Raw genomic sequence first — 19,140 nt, 5'->3', positions numbered from 1 at the left:
GCATGCAACCACAACAAGGGGACTTCCTTTCACTCAACCCCTCGCCGCCAAAATCCTGACAACAGATGCATCAGACTATGCATGGGGGGCTCACATGGCAGGCAAATGCATTCAAGCCAAATGGACCCCAGGACAAATTCCCCTGCATATCAATCAAAAACAAATGTTAGCTGTACAGAATGCTCTGACAGCCTTCAAATACCTTATCTTTCCAGGACAACTCCTGATATAGACAGATAACACCACAGCTATGTGGTACATAAACAAGCAGGGGGGAACTCATTCCTACCCACTCTGCAAGTTAGCCATGGCCCTGTGGAACACAGCCTTGAGCAAAAAAGTGCACCTACAAACTCAATTCCTACCAGGCAACCAGAATTCACTAGCAGATGACTTGAGCAGAAATCTACTGGACCCACACAAGTGGAAATTGGAAACCAACTCATTCAAACTTCTAACCCACAGGTGGTGGACACCAGAGGTGGAATTATTTGCCTCCCCCCAAAACCATCAATTGCGCAAATTTGTCACCAGAAATCCTCACAGCAAAGCGTGGAAAGTGGATGGCCCTATCCTTTTCATGGGAAAAACTCTCAATTTATGCCTTTCCCCCTCTGCCCCACCTCTCAAAAGTACTACTCAAGATCAGACAGGACAGACCAAGGACAATCCTTATTGCCCCAAACTGGACACGCCAGCACTGGTACCCACTCCTACACAGTGTGACAGCATTGCCACCCTCGCACCTACATCAGACCTCCTCCCCCCTGCTGTCCCAGCAGGATGGACAGATTTTGCATCCACAGCTGCAAACCCTGAACCTTGCAGCCTGGCTTTTAGCTCCTGAATACACCACCACCGACCCTCAGCAAACAGGTGCTGGACGTCATCCTGGAGGCCAGAAGGCCCAGTACTCAGAAATCCTATTCAGAAAAGTGGAAAAGATATGTTCTTGGAGCCAGTCTCAAGGAAAGGACACAGCCGTGCCCCCCTTACCTCAAATCCTAGACTACCTAGCAGAGCTGCTCCACAGAGGCCTATCCTTCTCATCAGTTAAGATTCATGCCTCTGCCATCTCAACTCATTACAATACTGAGCTACCTCTCTTTTCTCATCCTGTCATCAAACAGTTCCTGAGAGGAGAGCTCCCACCCCTGCCTGGGACCTTAACTTTGTACTAGAGACGCTCACGTTCCCCCCTTTTGAGCCTGCTGCTGCAGCAGAGTTAAAATTCCTGTCTTGGAAAACAGCCCTACTTCTAGCCATCACTTCAGCTAGAAGAGTGTCTGAATTAATTACAGGCACTAATGGCTGTGGAACCCTTCATTATTTTCCATGCTGACAGGGTTTCCCTCAGGACTAACCCATCATTTATGTCCAAGGTGGTATCCAGCGTGGCTTTAAACCAATCCCTGCATTTAGCAACCTTTTTCCCTAATCCTCAGAATAAAGGGGAAAGGATCCTGCACTCCTTGGACCTGCACAGACAACTCGGGTTCTACCTTGACAGGACTAAACCTTTTGAGAAAATCTGACCAGCTGTTAGTCAGCTTTGGTACAGGGGCAGAGGGCAAGGCCATTTCAAAGCAAACCATTTCCAAATGGATAGCGCACTGCATCCATTTCTGCTACAAACACCATGGAAAACATACTCCACAGGGAATCAGAACTCATTCCCCTAGGGCTACCTCAACCTCTGCAGCATTTCTCAGGTGAGTCCCTACCAGGGACATCCTGGAAGCTTCAACCTGGAGTTCTGTGCGTACCTTCACCAGGCATTACCACTTGCCTATCTTTTCTAAATCCAGAGCTGGATTTGAAACGGCAGTCTTATGAGGCCTGCTAGCCAGCCCTAATACATCTTGACAGCCTCCACCCTTCCTCAGTTTTGGGAATCAACCCAAGTATGATGAACGCAGCAGTAAAACACGAAAAACATAGTACAGTTGTGTATGCTTACCATTAATGTAGATGTTCAACGAGTGAATTCACTGTTGCAGTCCTGGTTACCCTCCCTCCAGCCCCCTGACTTTTCTATACTTTCTACCTATCCTCTTTTTGGCCATATCTTATTGCAATGATATTTACTTTTTACTGGAGGTGTTCCACACCATGTCATTGCTTCCTATTTTGGGGACTCCTGACATCTGGGGCAAGAAAAACTGATTAATGGTGTCCCCTGACGACCTGACGCCATGGAACAGGCGACAGCATCTGACACAGAAATCCCAAGAGACTGGTATTAGGGCCACCTGCAGGCAGATAACCCTAGTGTGATGACTGCAACAGTGAATATACTCAAACATCTACATTTATGGTAAGTGTACACAACTGTACTTTCCACCTCTTTGGGACTCGTATTTTATTTTGGAAAGGTTGCCTTTCCCTCCTTTTGACTCTTCCACTTTAACATTTTGTACCTGGAAGACAGTCTTGCTGATAGCTGTTACTTCACAAAGAGAGCCTGAGCTGCAAGCCCCTATGGTTTCTCCACTTTTTCTCATTTTTTTCACAATGTTAAGGTACCCTTATGACTAATCCTTCTTGTATGAGTAAGTTTGTCAGGGAAATATCTCTAAACCAGTCTGTAACCCTGCTTACTTTTCTTCTGTACACCTTCATGGACAGTTCAGAGTTTATGCTGACAAAAGTAAAACTATTGGGAAATATGATCAGATGTTTTCCTTTCAGGATAAAAAGCTGAGTTGCAGTGTTTCTAAACATACCATCTTCAAATGGATTTCCCCAACTATTTCCTTATGTTATTCCTCCCATGGGAAATCCCTTCCAGGTCAGGTAAAAGCCCAATTCATTAGAGCAGTAGCTTCTTCTGGTGCCCCATTTTAAGATTTTGGTCTCAAAATCCATTTTAGAAGCAGCAACTTGGACTTCCATTTATATCTTTACTAACCTGTATAAAATCGATGCCTTCTCCTGGGGCAGAACAGGTTTCATTAGCTCTGTCCTCTAAGCGATTCTAGTTCCACTGCTCAGTCCTCTTCCCACACACTCCTAAAAAGCTTTGAGAATCTTCCCATGTGTTATCAGTACTGCAGTGGTGATCACTGAAGGGCATAGTACAGTTGTGCAAGAACTTCCCATAACAGTACATGTCCGAGTGTGTCAATTTTACAGTATTGGCACCCTATTTCCCCACATTTTTCTTTTTATATTTATATTTTTTCTAACTTTCTGGCCCAGGTGAACTTGATTTATATTTTTCCCTCTTCAAGTTTCATGTCTTGGTCCTGTCCCTCTCTGTTGCCTCATTCATCTTTTGGTTTGGAGCAAGAAAGTCCTGAAGATTTTCATGCCCATACGCTTGTATTACTTTGCATTCTCACACTTGGGTCATATGTTGGAAGAAGGTCATGAAAGGAAGGCACCCAAGCTTTGGTATGCTGGCCAAACATATGGTATCCTTGTCAGAATATGTCCCTTATGTAATCTATACCACAGCAGTGATCTACTCTGACATCTGCTGTTAAGTTCTTACATGACTGTATTTTTTTAGTCACTAGGATATTTCTGTGGTTGCCCTTTTACTATATTTGCCTTACAGACTTTTTACACTGCATGTTTGCATCTTGGAAAATGCTTTTTATGGTGGTGGTCACATCTGTGGTTGTGGCAGAGCTAGTCAGCTGGCACTGTTGAATGAGGGTCCAGCAGTTGCAGCAGTGCACCTGTTTGACATGTTGGTGAGGACCAGATCTTGAATGTTTGTTCCTCTTGTCGGGGTATGGACAGTTTGCTCTAGGACATTTGAATTCACAAAGTCAGAAAACTTTTACACTAGCGAGTTTGGGCTAAAGTAGGTTTTCCAGTTTATGTTGGGATAATTGAAATCCCCCATAACCAGTGTGCTCTGTAAAATTTGGATCGTCTTCAGTTTGGTTAAGTAGGTTTCATGGGTGTCGTGACCCATGGTGGGGATATCTGTAACTGGCTAAGACTTGAATGAGGATCTTACCTACCGTAACTTGGACCTAGAGTAACTCCATGGAGTTGTCCAGTCTAACTAGATGTCAAGTGCTTTTATCTCTAATATAGATTGAAAAACCACCTCCTTTGGTTTTCACACGTTCAGTTTGTGGTCTAAAGGTGTGGATGGCATTGTAGCCTTGCAGGGACGGGGTGTTGTATATTACAGGCAATAACACTATGTTGTATGTAAACAAACAGGAGGATCCCCTTTGTAGATTTGTTTTGGTAGCCTTGAAAGTAGCACTTCAGCTGACTTTAACTCTTTATACTTCATACTTTCCGTCAGACTAAAACATGGTAGCAGGGAAGCTAAGCATAAAAGGGCAGACCTTCATGAATGGAAAATATATCTTTGAGCATTCCAGAAATTGATTCAGCTGTGGGGAAAACCTCAAATAAATATGCTTGCCTCCTTTTAAAACAGTTCAAAGAAATTCTGCTTCAGGATTCCTTGCAAAAAGGCCTGGAAGACTCATTCCTTTTTAGTCCCATGGATAGAAATATTCCACTGTGCCTTTCCTTCCAGGGTTTTTCTAAAGATTCAAAGGCATTCTCCAGAGATTGTCATTGTGAAGCACTTTTGACGCAGGCAACAGTGGTTTTCCTTGTTTGAAACTGCCAAGGGCAATCACCACAAGCTTCCTCGTAGACTGGACTTATTCATACAAGACAGGCATTGCTTGATTCACCCCATCCTGAAAATATTTCAGTTGACGTGCCTGTATGATAAAATTTTAATTCCTTTTTAGGAACTTTTTTCTGAGGATGTACTGCAGGTGCTAAAGGAGGAAAAAACACCTGATGTTAATTAATATAATATATATATATATATATATATATATATATATAAATGGAAAAAGGTTTTCTAGTTGGTTCCAGTCAAAGAACCGGGATCCTTTTAAGGCTCAGCTCCCTCTAGTTCTCAATTATTTGTGTGAGTTAATGTTTTCTGTCCTTTCTTGGTCTTCTGTTATTCATCTTTTGGACATTTCTGCATGTCTTTCTTGGGTCAGCCCATTCTAATCTGTTAAGTCTGGCAGTTTTTGAAAAGGATGATGATCTTCATGTTTCACTGTTGCAGTCCTGACTTGTGGGATTTTCTGCTGTGGAAGCCCTTGGACGGCCTGACTACCAAAGTAAAAATCACCCTCCTCCTAAAGCTGGCAGATATCCTATCCGACGTCCGTATGCTTCAGTATAAAAGGCACCAGCTGATGCCATGACATCTGGCTTTTCTTGCTATCTGAGCCTGAAGCACCATTTCAGTGCATCAGTTGGTCTGCAACAGAAAGAAGTCGTCTAAAAGCCAAGTACCCTGTTGATGAACTCTGTTTTTTCTTGCTTTAACCCATGTCATATAAGGTTAACAACTGTCTCCACTGTGGTAAACAAATCCCACACAGAGACTTTCATATGTTGTGTGTCACCTGTCTAGGCCTTGATTGCGACATCTCTAATTGCCATTTTTGCACTCATTCCAACTCTAGGGCTATCAGGCAAAGGGCCAAAATCTTTGCTAGGCATCTTAGTTTGCCATCTACTTCACATCATTCGATGGCGTCAGCTGGCAATCCCGAATTTGAGCTCCCTAAGCGTAGGAAGGACAGGGAAAAAAAGACCCAAGCTTAGGATGACAACCATTCCCTATTTCAGTTTCCCAAGGCTCATTTTCGCTCAGGAAGAGGAGGCACTTTCGCAGGTCCCATCTGCGACTGAGGTGATGGCAAAGTCCTCTGTCGAGACCCATACGGACTCCTACATGACGTCAGGTCCCTCTACTTCTGCACAGGCCTTGGCTTTCAGTTTGTCTTTTGGGTCTGGAGTCGCTCAGCAGACTTTGAGGCGTCAACCTGCATTGGCTCTTCCTTAAAAGAGACTTGCGTCAGGATTATGGGCATACCTAGGCACACAAGGCCAGAGCTACCTCTAAGAAGGATACTATATCTAGTTCTATAACTAGGCCTGCCTGTTGCCATGCACAAGGATATCTGCAAGATCTGGTCAGGTTAGCTGAGGACCTTATCTTAGTCAGTGCTATGCAACCCCCTTCCCCAAGGAAAAGGAAGAGGGCTCCTACCCCTGAGGTTTTCTCTGAACCTCCTGATTTAGATGAGGATTCGTACCAGGAGGAGTCTGTCTTTGAGGAGGAACCCATCCTTGCTTATTTTAAAGATTCAGATTCTGAAAAGAATTTGGTTGGCCACGGTGGTGCAGCAGTTAGCATTGCCGCCTCACAACAAGAGGTTCTCCGGTTCGATCCTTGGCTGAGGTGCCTTCTGTGCGGAGTCTTCATGTCCTTGTTGTGGTCGTCTGGATTTCCTCCGGGTGCTCCGGTTTCCTCCCACATCCCAAAGACATGCTCTAGGTGGACTGGACGCTCTAAATTGGCCCTAGGCGTGTGTGTGTGTGTTTTTTGTAGAAGGTTGGGCACCGGGATGGCACCCCGACACCGTAAAACTCCACTGCCAATCATGAGCGGACAAGGTGATCTGCTGTGGTGACCCCTAACTTGGAAAAGCCGAAAGAAGGAGACGATTCTGAAGAGAATTTGGCTTCAGCTTCACCTCATGAGGGTATCATTGGGAGGCAGAGGAATATCCACAATCTAAAAAGAGGATTAGGGAAGGAAGTTCCTTGACTTCCAGGAATACAAACCTTTGTCATTTCCTCCTCTATTGGAGGTGGTAGAGGATGTTTTTTGGATTCTTCCCTGAATCCAGATTCTGTACCGCCAGCCTGTCAAAAAACAGGTTTTACAGGGTTCTGGACTCGCATAAATACCTCTTCAAAATTCTCTGTGCTGATCCAAAGTTTGTCACTCCAGGACCCAAGGGAGCAAGAACCAGCTCTTCAAAAACCTTTTACCTGCTGATCAAGAAAGCAGGGCCCTTGACAGGTTTGGTAAAAAGTTTACACTTCTGTTACCCTAGCCATGAGGACCCTTAACTGCCATTTTCTTATGATTAAATGCCAACAAACTGTTTTAGATCAAATGAAGCAAAATATATCCTCACTGCAGGACAGAAACTTTTCCAAGGAATTGCTGCAACAACAAATAAGTAATCCCAAACTCTTACAACAAAAGAACAAAGAAATACCAGTGAATAACAGTTGTACTTTCCGCCAAAGATTTTTTAATCCACAAACAGAATTTCTCTTAGCGCCTCGGCCACAGCCTTTACAGAGTAAAAAACTTCTCCTTCTAAAATCCTTCAATATATACCCTCCTAAGCACATTCCATTTCAATTAATTAATTACATTACAAATTAATAAAATACTCTTCAATCATTATTTAAAATCATCTCTACATAAAACTTTGCCAATTACATTCCTTATTCAACCGTCTTGGTTGCAAGGTATCATATTTCATTACAAGAATTGATTCCTTTCTCCTCAGTGCATACTTTAACACATCTGCATTTCCATACTGATATGCTACTTGTTCAACTGTTTGTCTCCTTTGAATGTAAGAAGAAAAGACAGTCAAAGCAGATGATTTCTAGATGCTTATCTCGTGCTGTTTCCTTGTCCTATTGTAATCGTAACATCCCACTTCCAGGGAGGTTAGGGTAAACTCTACCACAGCTTTGGCTTCTATGGATTTTTGGAAAGGGGGTGAACTCTAGAAGTGTTCTAGAGGCAAGGACGTGGTCCTCTAGACTTACATTTACCAACCATTTCCAGCTAGATTCCTTTGCCGGGTCCTTAACAGGCTTTGATAGACCTAATCTCCGGGGGCCCTCCTCCTCATAATTTACTAAGCTATGGTGATATATACAGAGACTTTAGGGTACTGCAACAGTGATCTAAAGCTGAATATAGTACAGTTGTGTAAGTAAACAAAACCATAACGGTAGATGTTCTGATAGATCACTGTTGCAATAGCTGTACCCTCCTCCCATTCCCCATGTTATGTTTTTGCTGTATTACCAGACTGTGGAGGTATATACCCTTGTGTATATAGCTGCTTATGTTTTTTTTTCTGTTGCAGTTTCCTTTCCTATCATTTTTCTGTCAGGGTATTGCCTCCCTTCTTAGGAAAAGAAAGCTGTGACGTTTTTGGCAGTCTGTCTGCCTTTTATATGGAGCTTTGTTTGAGTTCCTGGCAGTTAGGCTGAGCAGAAGGTGCCATTAAGCTTTAAAGCTGGCCCGTTGGTCATATCTTTGGACAAGGGTGATAGATCACTATTGCAGTAGTCTAAGCTGTGTTCTGTCAGAACATGTACTGTTATGGTAAGTTTACTTTGCCTCTCCACACATAATAAGCCCATAATTGATCTTCTTCAGGGGATAAGGGTAGGATAACAGGACTAAGGGACTTTCTGATGTCCTACAATTACAATAGCCTCCTGTTAACTTCACTGCATGTTATTATGAGGATATGCTCAATAATGAGAGAGAGAGATTTTAAAGATTATCCTTAAGTAATAATAGAAAGCCAGTCTAGTCTGCACTAGTGCTAAGTGCAGCACTGTTAGATGTTTTACGTAAATTAAAAACATTTTTGGGCTATGGAGGTCTCCATTAAATAAAATGGCAAGAGGCAGTGTATTTTGTGTATACAAACAGATGCATGTCCATATTTGAGTAAGGTTCTGTTTAGATATTCTGCAATAAGTACCAGGATAGGACTTGTTGTCATTTGATGTCGTGGCTTGGAACTATCTGACTTGAAAGAAAAGGTTTTGTGGCTGACCTTGGAGGGCTTGTTGGGGTCAGTCCTAGCTTTTGAAGATACACTATCTTGGAAAAAGGGTTTGTTGAGCTCTGTAATTACTACATTTAACATGATGTATTTCCGGTTTACTATCATAATATTGAATGTCATAATCTTTCTTAATTAATTAATTTACTTATTTGGTTGAATTTGCTAATGTCTTATTCAGGAAATGCCACAAATGAGTACCGCGATGGTCAACATTCAGAAATGTTTGAAACCTCGAAATTAATTGAAGAATGTATCCCATGATGTTCTATACTGCTGCTGTCATAGAATGCATTTATTTATTTATTTTTTAAATCAAAATGGTTTACAATGGTTTTCCATGTTTGTGTTTATGTTTTTGCAGATGAGCAAGCCCCCCTGTACCCCACACCCCTTGTATATTATAGATGTCAGCCTTAAGATTGCCCTACAATGCGGAAAAGGGTACATTTCCTGAGACGCACTGTACTGCGATTTCCATTCATAACATTGATGCTATATCAGTGAATGAATACTCATGTTTACTAAAATTAACTTTGAATACTTTCAGTTCAGCATTATGAAACTTTAAAAACATGCATTCATCCAAACCATATTCATCTAAATGCAATTCCACATTATGATCGTAAACCATATTTTCCTCCATCTTATCAGTTCTTTGTTAAAGGAGTTGACAAAGAAGTTCTAAGGAGTAGGTGGCATTGATGTTACAGGGGAGTGCTCACAATTTTCCAATGCGAGTAAAATTCCATTGCTTAACTAGTAGTCATTTAAGGCTTTGCAGAGGTGACCGCCAATTCTGCTTTCCTAGAATTCTTATTGAACTTTTTTTTTTTTTCACAGTGCACTTATTCATTGGTAGTAATTTAAATAATCGCACAGTTGTATTTATTCACCATTTTGAAAAAAATGTTTTTTAGCATGTTTTCAAGTATATTTATCTTACTGTAGTATAATTATTCTGTTTAGACAGAACTTCATGTATTTCGAACTCGATGGATGTCTGAATTAACCCCAGCAGTGGGCGCTACCTGTGCTGAAATTGGATCGGCAAGGTTGCAGAAAAGAGGATTGACCCAAAGAGCTTTGGATTCCAAAATAAAACAGGAGCTGGCAAGAGAAGAAATGGTTAGATGATAGTCACTCAGAATATCTCAATTTTTCAGTTTTTGGGAGAATTTCTCCATACCAGTTGACTTCACTGTCTGATAAAACTAGCATTCCTTTGGCATGCTCTAAAATTCAGAAACTTGGTGGTATTTGTAGAGCTTTTGATTACTAACCTGCCTTCTAAAACTGTGTTATTTTTCATGGGGGGGGGGGGGTAATGGTGAGGTGAGGTAGGGTTTTGCAAACGTTTCCAGTCTCTTGATGCATCTCCTTCAGTGACTTCTTTTGTTGTTCTAAAGTTTTCCCCATCTCCCTACCTGACCCCCATTTAGCCCTTTAGATGTCATCCTGGTTACTTTCATATCCCTGGATCCCTGCATTGCTTCCTTCAAGCTACCCCAGTGTAATTTTTCACGAGTTGGGCTCCACAGCTTCTTGGGGAGTTGACCTTGGAGTACTTGTTTTCTGCCTAGGAAATGAGGAATCTGATACGGAGGTGTGGAACATGGTATGTTGAGTTTACATATACGTGGCTGATGGTTAGAGTCCCTAGATTAGGGGAGCAGTGACTTGACAGTGTCATACTCCTACCCCGGAAGTTAATTAGGCTGTCTCTAAGGCTGTGATCTCTGCCAGAGGTGGCCCAGGCAGCAGTTTCTCCTGGACTGTCCCACAGGATAGAAGAGCTGACTTCTTCATCCTGTCCTCTCCCAGCCAATGTACTAGTGGTCTGAAACTATTGTAGAAATCATGTCACTAGCAGTGTTCATAAGTGCCCCGCCTTTGTGCCATCGGCCAGGCTTTCGTCATTATAGCACACTTAATAAACTTATCTGAATTAACTTCCCTTGTTGCTGAGTTTCATGTGTCCTACCTAGGCTGTGTTTAGCATCTTTTTTCATTTGCATCTGTGCCATAGGTTCATAGGAGATTACTAGGCTAATGGCTGAAGAGCTATTACAAGCCTAACCTATATAACCCAATTTTACTGAATATGTGAACCCTAGGGGCAAGAGAATGGCATGAATTTGTGCTTAAGCACTGAGTATCTTACAGATTGCCCCTGTCCATAAGGGACATAGACACTACTCCAAATGTGAATTTGTTATTCTCCATCCATTGATCCAAATTGCTTTTGAAGAGGGCTAAGGAAGGACTCTGCTTAATGTAACTAGGAAGCCTGTTCCAAAGAAGGGGTAGACTGAGAGAAACTTGTCTGTCTCTCCAGCACATTTTGTTTGAGTTGCTAGGTTTAGATCCCTAGATCGGAAGACTTTCATGCTGTTTGGCTTGTGGATATGTAGCAGCTCCATCAGGGCTGGATTTCTTTGTGCTTTGTAGGTCAAGTATAGGTCACCCCTTAATAGTCCTTAGGAAATAGAATAAAGGGATAGGGCTTTCAGTCTATCTCCATTGGACATGTTGTTTACAGCTTGTATTTCCTTTGTGAGGAACCTCTGAGTCATTGCAGCTGCAGTTAGTGCCTAGTCAAGTACATGCCAAATGGAGCATTGTACTCTGTTATTGGTCTAATAAGGGTAGAGTACAATGGGACTGTAATTTTCCTGGATCTGGATGCCATACCTTTACTTATAAGTTGTACTATGTAGAAGGACTTCTTCACCATTCTGGACATGGCAGTCAAGGTTCAGGTTACTGTCTGTGTACCAAGATCTCACACCTTTGAGCCTACTTTTAGTGGTGTGATTTTGATGTTGTTATTTGCAGGATTATTTGCATGATCATACCCTTTGGGAAATCATTTTTTGTATTTAGTTTTAGACACAGCTCTAACACCAATCATTTGTCTGATCGAGACCCTCCTGAAGGATAACTGCATTATTGGGGGATTCAGTGTTTGCCCCTAGCTTGCAGTCATTGGCAGATTTTGTCATCCAGAGGCCTTCCACATTAGCCTTGTCTTAAGAGAAGTATATTCTGAACAGGAGTGGTTCCAGCACTGAGCCTTGTGGCACACCACTAGTAACTGGCCTCTTGCTTGATCTGGATTCACCCACTTTAACCACGTGTCCTGTCTGTGAGCCTGTAATCCATCTGGTGACATAGGGATTTATGCCCTGTTTTATGAGTTTATTTATAATACCTGAGTGGGGAATTGTACCAGATGCCTTGGCCAGGTTGAGGTGGACATTGTATAATGTTTTACCCTTATCTATGGCCTTAGTGACTTTCCTTAAAGAAATCCACCAGATTCAGTAGTCATGACCTGCCCTTGACAAAGCTGATTTAGGTCGAGTCCATTGTTTGAAGACTTACTATGTCATTATTTATCAGGTCCATGATTATTCTTTCCATGGCCTTACATACAAGACTAGTCAAACTTAGGGTCTGTAATTTTTTGGGTCAGTAGGTGGTCCCTCTTTATGCAGAGGAATGACTGTTGCTGTCCTCCACTCTATCGGGACAAAGCCAGTCTGAAGGCTGTGGGTAAATAAAGATCCTAATAGGCCTGATAATTCTTGATTTAAGCTGTTTGAGGCAACCTGGTATATTGTCAGGCCCCATTGAAGATATATTTTTAGTTTTAGAGAGTGCAGTGGTAACCTGTTTGCTGATAATTGGAGGTGGAGGGTATTTCTTGGGGAAGTACTGGGGGTGATGGGGAGGTGAAATTTGAGCTGAATTTGTCAGCCAGTAGATTTTCTTGTGGCTGACTATAGATGCTATCTGCAACTAATTCCGCACATTGTTGGGTGTTGCCCTGAAGACTGGTGACACAACTGAAAAATGTCTTTAGGTTATCCTTCGCTTTGGAGACTACTTTTATCTCAAAGTCTCCTTTCAGAGACTTGACTGATTCCCTAAGATGCTTGTTTAGACTAATGGGAGACTTTTTTTGCTCTGTTGTACACTTTCCCTTTTACTTCTCAACAGGTTTTTCTTTCTTTTGTTGTACAACCTATTAATACCAGGCGTCCACCAGGGTGACTTGTTTTTACAGTTTGACCTGAATTTATTACAGTATGGTACTACCGCTTCAGTGCAGCTGTTTATATGGTCATACAAGGCTTTTGTGTGCACCTCTGCATAGGTTTCTTGTGTTTTTCAGATTTGGAGGAGCTTGGAAACTAGCTATGTCGTCCCTTAATAAGGGGTAATTTACCTTAGAGAAGTTCTTAAAAATTTTGGGGGTTAGTTCTCGGTTATATTTTTCATTGAATTTAGTTGTTTTGGGACATCATTGTATTTTATTCTTAGATTACACATCATCTTAAGTTTTATATGACTTAATACTACTAACACATGAATCTGAACTTTCACTGTACTAACTACTCAACTTCATCCACCTAGCTTCGTCATTGTGTTTTGCATGCGTTCATGTTTATAATTTTATGTTGAATATTCAGTATTCACAGTGAAAATGAATTGAATCATATGAAATCTCACAACTGAAAGTTAATTGGTGAAAGAGTTGATATCAGTCTTTCATAACACAGAAAGCTGAAAGACTTGTAGAAGGAAAAGGCAATAAGGAAATGGGTGGGGCTTGATGGAATTCACTCTAGAATTCTTAGATGAATGTAAAGAGCACTGGTAATATTACTCAGTAACATTTAACCAGATCATAAGAGAAGGCTTGGTTTCCTGAAAACAGGAAGAATGTAGATTTAACGAGCAAGGCTAAAAACTTCTACCCTGTTTATTTTTTGTTAAATATCTTTATTAAATTCACATGTATTGAGTAATGACATGGGGTACACATGCATTCAGGGCTGCATCCAGTACTAGGCGACTAAGGCAGCTGCCTAGAACGTGTTGTTGGCTGGGGGGGTATATAATACTTAAGTTAAAAAAAAAAGAGAGAGAAAACTTATCCTACAACATTAAAAAAGGAAACAATGCTGCTTTGTCTCTGGACAATGAACAATTTCCTTCTTTCTGTCAAACATCTGCAGCCTTTTCATTGGCTGATGCTTTCAGCTGTAGAACCAGTGAGACTAGAGCTGGCATATACAGAAAATGAAAAACCTTTGAGGTACAAGTGTGAGATTTAATTTCACAGTAGAATGGGCAAGCACTTATATTAAATACAATAACATTGGTGCAACATCCTGGATTTTTTTTGTGCAACATTAGGAATATTTTACATGGCTAATGGTGTGGTATTACAGGTTCATAGGTTCATAGATTAGTACTAAGCTAATTGCTGTTGTAGGCCATTTTAAGTCTAGCTAATTTCCCCATGTGAAAGTTAAACCCTGCACCATATGTTTGCAAGGTAAGCACTTTAACCATTATGCCAACCTCCCAACTTCTCAATTGGAGAGGAACCTTTTTTTTTTTTTTTTTCGCTGCTTTTTGTCTGGTAATCTAGCAACTTTTAAAATCAGTAGTATTAAAATAATTATAAACTGTTGCTGGTTTGTAACCTTTGTCCTTGTTTACTTTTGCTTCTGTACCTGATTCTGGAGAGAAAAGGTTATGAATTATGTGGAACCTTCTGTCTCCAAGATATGCAACACTACCTGTCATAATGTGGAATAAAAGGGCAAAATGTGGAACACTTACTCTCAGCTTATTACGGTGGTCTTGAGCTTCAAAGCTAAAATGTGTCACTTTAAACTTGTGAAAAATTATTTAAATGAATTAATGTAATTTGGTATTATGTACCATGAATGTTGGTGACAGACCCTGTCAGTGTGAACAGTAAGGAGCACTGAATTTTTAAGACTCGGAATATGACTGGAAAAGAGATGCATATGAGCAAAATAAGTAGATTGAAAATTTTTTTTCCAGAGCCTATGGGAAAATGTTATGACAATGCAGAACTCTTGTCATTGAATTCACATGTGATGTAACAGTTGATTTGCATACTTAGAACACAATGCTTTGTAGTTACCTAATATGCCTTAATTTGAATTTATTTTAAAATCCAGATGTGCAAACCAGTTTTCATGCACCGATTTTTCTATACCGTTTTTATTACACTGATATAGTAACAAAAATGTTTTTCATTGCTACATTCTTAATAAATTAAATTGTAGTATGAAAGACGCTTGCAGAAACTATCATATAGCAGTTTTGTCAGACTAGTTAGTGAAAAACTCTGAAAAAGTATTTTGAAGCTTGTTTTTCAAGTGATGTCCAAAGGGATGGTTATTCTTGATGATAAACATAGGGAGGTCAAAATGAGAGGTAAATGTCCTTCAAGCAAGCCTTCGACCAAAAAAGTAAGTGGTATGCAGTAATATTTTTGCATTTTATAGTTTGTAGGTTGTTGATCTAAAGCTGCTGCAGCATTTATATTACCTTCAGTTGTTTTGCCTTATCCATTGCACTAATTAATGATTTAATTAGGCTTGGATTATTTATTTATTTATTTGTTGCATTTGTTTACCGGGATAAGTCCACTGGGCCTAATAGAGCCCATTGTCAGTGGATGCTCGGGGAGAAAAGCTCCAACGAGATACAGAAAAAAATATAAACGTTAATTAGTACAGAAGTAGAAACAGTGTTACAGATAGTAACTATAGTAACATATACAGAATATATACATAAAAGCAGGAATCTAGTTTGTTTGATTACAGCAATATATACAAAAAATATACATTAAAGCAAAATTCAATGAATTCAATCAGATTGGTATAAACAGAGATCAGTATTATTGTGCCAGAATCAACAAGTGAAGATAAAAATAAATATGGAGAAAATATCATCAGTCACTAGTAGCAAAAGACATAGGAGTTTAGTAATCATATAAGGAGAGTGAAGAGGTTAGGTTATAGAGCAGGAACATAGCCAGGAAGAGTTGAGATGATTTTTCAGCATTTGTTTGAAGGTGGTGGTGCTCCCTTTGTTTCTTATAGAAGGCGAAAGTGAGTTCCATAGTTTGGCGACGGTGAAGGCATAGAAGAGTTGACCAGCAGGTAAGGTGGGCTTGTCTACTTTTAGAAGTAGATGATTTTCAGATCTTAGATGCCTGCTGGAATGGTATTTGGCAAGTAGAGTTGAGAGAGCAGGACAGTCTGTGGGTCTGTAGATTATTTTGAGCACAGTAGATAGTTGGGTGAATGAGAGATGGTGGGTGAGTTCCAGCCACCCTAATTGTTTCAGTGACTTACAATGGTGGGATGAGAATGTGGCCTTGGTGGCAAATTTTGTTATTCTGTTGTAAGACGTAGCAAGTTTGGATTTTGTAGAATTTCGGATATTAGTGAGGAGAGGGGCACCATAAAGGAGAGAGGGTAATAAAAAGGTAGTTGCAAGGGTTTGTCTAGTAGAGAGGCTAAGAAAGTGTTGGTGCCTATAGGGCATACCAAGCTTTTGGTGTGTTTTTTTGATGTTATTGTTTATGTGTAGGTCAAAGTTAAGGTTTTCATCTATAATAATGCCTAGTAATTTAGTGTGTGGGACAACTTCTATAGTGGTATTGTCTTGGGCTTGTATAGTGAAGAGTTTTTTATCAAATGGAGTGGTTTTCCTAGGAGTAAAAATTACTAGTTTATTTAGGGCAAGACTATTGTTAAGCATCCAAGATTCAGTAGATGTGAGGGCATTTTGGGTAATTTTCTGGAGTTCAGAGCTGGAATTTGCAGTGCATATTATTGCAGAGTCATCAGCATACTGGATTACTGAGCATTGTGGGAGAGTGGTGTGAAAGTTGTTAATAAAGATGCTAAATAAGAGAGGACCAAGTATGGAGCCTTGGGATACCCCTGTGGATGTACTGAGGAAGGGAGAGTAAGACTGTTGCCATTTGGAGGATTGCTGCCTATCGGAGAGATAGCTGTTGTACCATTGCAGGGTAGGGGGAGAAATATGGAGGGTGGATAGTTTAGAGAGTAGGATAGTGTGAGAAATGGTGTCAAAAGCTTTGGAGAGGTCAAGGAAAAGTGAAGCAATTGTTTTACCAGAATCTTGTGCCCGATTAACGGTATCAAGGAAGGATAGGAGGGTGGTAGTGGTGCTGTATCCTTGTCTGAAACCATGTTGAGTGGGTGATAAAATTTGATTTTCATGCAGGTGGTTGAGGAGTTGGGCATGGATGCATTTTTCCAGTATTTTAGAGAGGGGTGAGAGAATTGCTATGGGTCCAAAGTTTGTGGTGTCTGTGTTGGTGCCACCTTTGTGTAAGGGAAGAATGAATGCTTTTTTCCAGATGTCTGGGACAAGGGATTCTTTAATTGATCTGTTAATGAGTATGCTGATGGGATAAGCTATAGAGTTTGCTGCTAACTGCAGGAAGTGTGGGGGTAGATTGTCAGGGGCCAGAGTACAGGGTTTTGGCTTAAGTAAAAGTTTTTTTTTATTGTGCTGGTGGGTATGGGGGAGAATTTTAGGTTAGGGTTAAGGGTAGACTTGTTTTCTGGGATGATTTGGTCATCAGCTGTCTTGGTGGTGGTGCTGTTAACTGTAGGAAAGGTGGCGGTTAGGTTAGCTATGGTGTCAATGAAGTAGGAATTGAAGAGGGTAGCAAGTTCAGTGGGGGGGTTTTGTGGGTCAGGGGATGGATTGCTTTGAGAGCCTGAGTGTAATAGTTGGCTGATGGAAGACCAGAATTTCTGGGGATTATTTTTATGTTGGCTTTGTAGGTGGAAGTATTGGTCTTTTTTATCAGTGGTTATTAGACGTTTTGCCTGGTTACGGAGTTGCTTGTAATGTAATAGATTCAGATTCCAGGCCTCTACTGAGACCCATTCGGAGTCCGATATGGTGCGAGATGCTTCTTCGACTATGGAACCTGTGGATGTCTCTACCTTGGATGGGTCCGGAGCTGCTGTGCAGGCACCAGCTTCTGAGGGTGTATTCAGGCCTACAGCCTTGCATATTAAACTGGCACAGTCTTCTTTTTCAAGGCCTAAAACTCGACCTACGCCTGGAAAACCGGCGTCTAAACCGCATGGTCAGGCCCATATGCCTAAGAAACAAATGATAAGAATGGCTGATGACCTTATTACTTTAATTAGGGGAAGCCAGCCTTCTCCCTCTAAGAGACCTAGAACTGATTTTCCTTCTGATCAGGATTCTGAAATTTTTGTTTCTTCTGATTACCAGGATATGCCCTTATCTACCTATGAGGATTCTGATGCAGAGGATTCCATTCCCTCTGCTTGCACACTCTTAGGGAGCATTTCCACTGGGAAAGCCAGAATTACTCTGACTCCAAAAAGAGGCTTTGGGAATTCTTACTCCTCCCTCAACATAGGCCTTTATCTATCCCTCCTGTTCTGGACATTGTAGATGATGCCTTCTTGGAATCCGGCCTGGCCCCAGACACTTTACCTCCAGCTCCCAGAAAACCTGACAGGTATTACAGAGTACCTGACTCTCACAAGTTCCTCTTCAAGAATCCTACTGCGGACCCAGAGACCATTTCCCAAGTACCTAAAGAAATTAAAGCTACTACTGCCAAAAGCCCTACCCCCTCTGATAGAGATTTCAGGACCTTGGACAGATGCTACTTTGGCCATTAGGGATTTAAACTGCCAGTTTCATATGTTAAAGTATCAGCAGCATATTATGGGACTACTTGAACAGAAATTTATGTTGATTCCTGACTGTGCTGAACATAAAGAATTACGGGATTTAATGTGTTCTGCTGAACAAGTTGGTAAACATACTTTACAATGTGTTTTTGACTCTTTAGAAGCATCTTGCAGGGCTGCTGTCACTGGGTCTGTACTTAGAAGGCATGCTTGGCTTAAGGAGCAAAACTTGCCATATCATGTTAAAGCTAAATTACTGGATTGCTCCCTTAAACCAATACCGCCTCTTTGGCAACAAAACAGAAGTCCTTAAAAAGATGGAGGAAAAAGCTAAATCTATGCAAACTGTTAAAGATTTCCTGCAAGTAGAGCCTCCCAGATTTAGTAGTCATTGGCCTTCTAAGAATTGGTCCTTTCCAGTCACTTCCAGGCCTTACTCAGTCCAAACCCAGGAACAACAGACCACCTAGGCTACAGTCTCAAGGCACACACAGGCCTAAGCAGTGGGGGCTCCCACTTCCAAAGCTGGAAGTAGTAAGACACCTCCCTATGGAAAAATGTCACAATGACTTAACCTTAAACCTTCTAAGCCCTGCTCAACGGCCTGCTCCCTTAGGGGAAAGATTGCCCTGCATGCAAAAAATGGGAACTCATTGCCCAGGACAAATGGGTTTTAAATATATTCGTCCAAGGATACAGATTCCACATGTTCTTCGTGTTTCACTGTTGCAGTCATTACATTTGGGATATCTGCTTGCAGGTTGCCCTCAGTCGGCCTGATTAACAAAGATTGGGTCCTGCGTCGGTTGCTGTCCCTTCTTCCATGATGTCAGGTCGTCAGGGGTATAAAACATGCAGCCGACGCCATTACATCAGTCTTTCTTGCCGTG

General features: G+C 41.3%; 1 protein-coding gene across 1 annotated transcript in view; it reads left to right on the top strand.

The window, feature by feature from the left end:
* The window catches only part of FBXO9 (F-box protein 9), a 1,636,589-nt gene that overhangs the window by 234,573 nt on the left and 1,382,876 nt on the right, over positions 1-19,140 (top strand). Inside the window, exon 3 of the mRNA XM_044063757.1 lies at positions 9,663-9,821. Within this exon, the coding sequence (XP_043919692.1) occupies positions 9,663-9,821 (159 nt within the window). The remainder of the gene's footprint in view (positions 1-9,662; positions 9,822-19,140) is intronic.

This window comes from Protopterus annectens, chromosome 2.part2, assembly GCF_019279795.1.
Source record: "Protopterus annectens isolate FY-2018-M chromosome 2.part2, PAN1.0, whole genome shotgun sequence".
NCBI lineage: Eukaryota > Metazoa > Chordata > Ceratodontiformes > Protopteridae > Protopterus > Protopterus annectens.
Note: the sequence above shows the minus strand (reverse complement) of the source record. Positions and strands in the feature narration are given on the sequence as shown.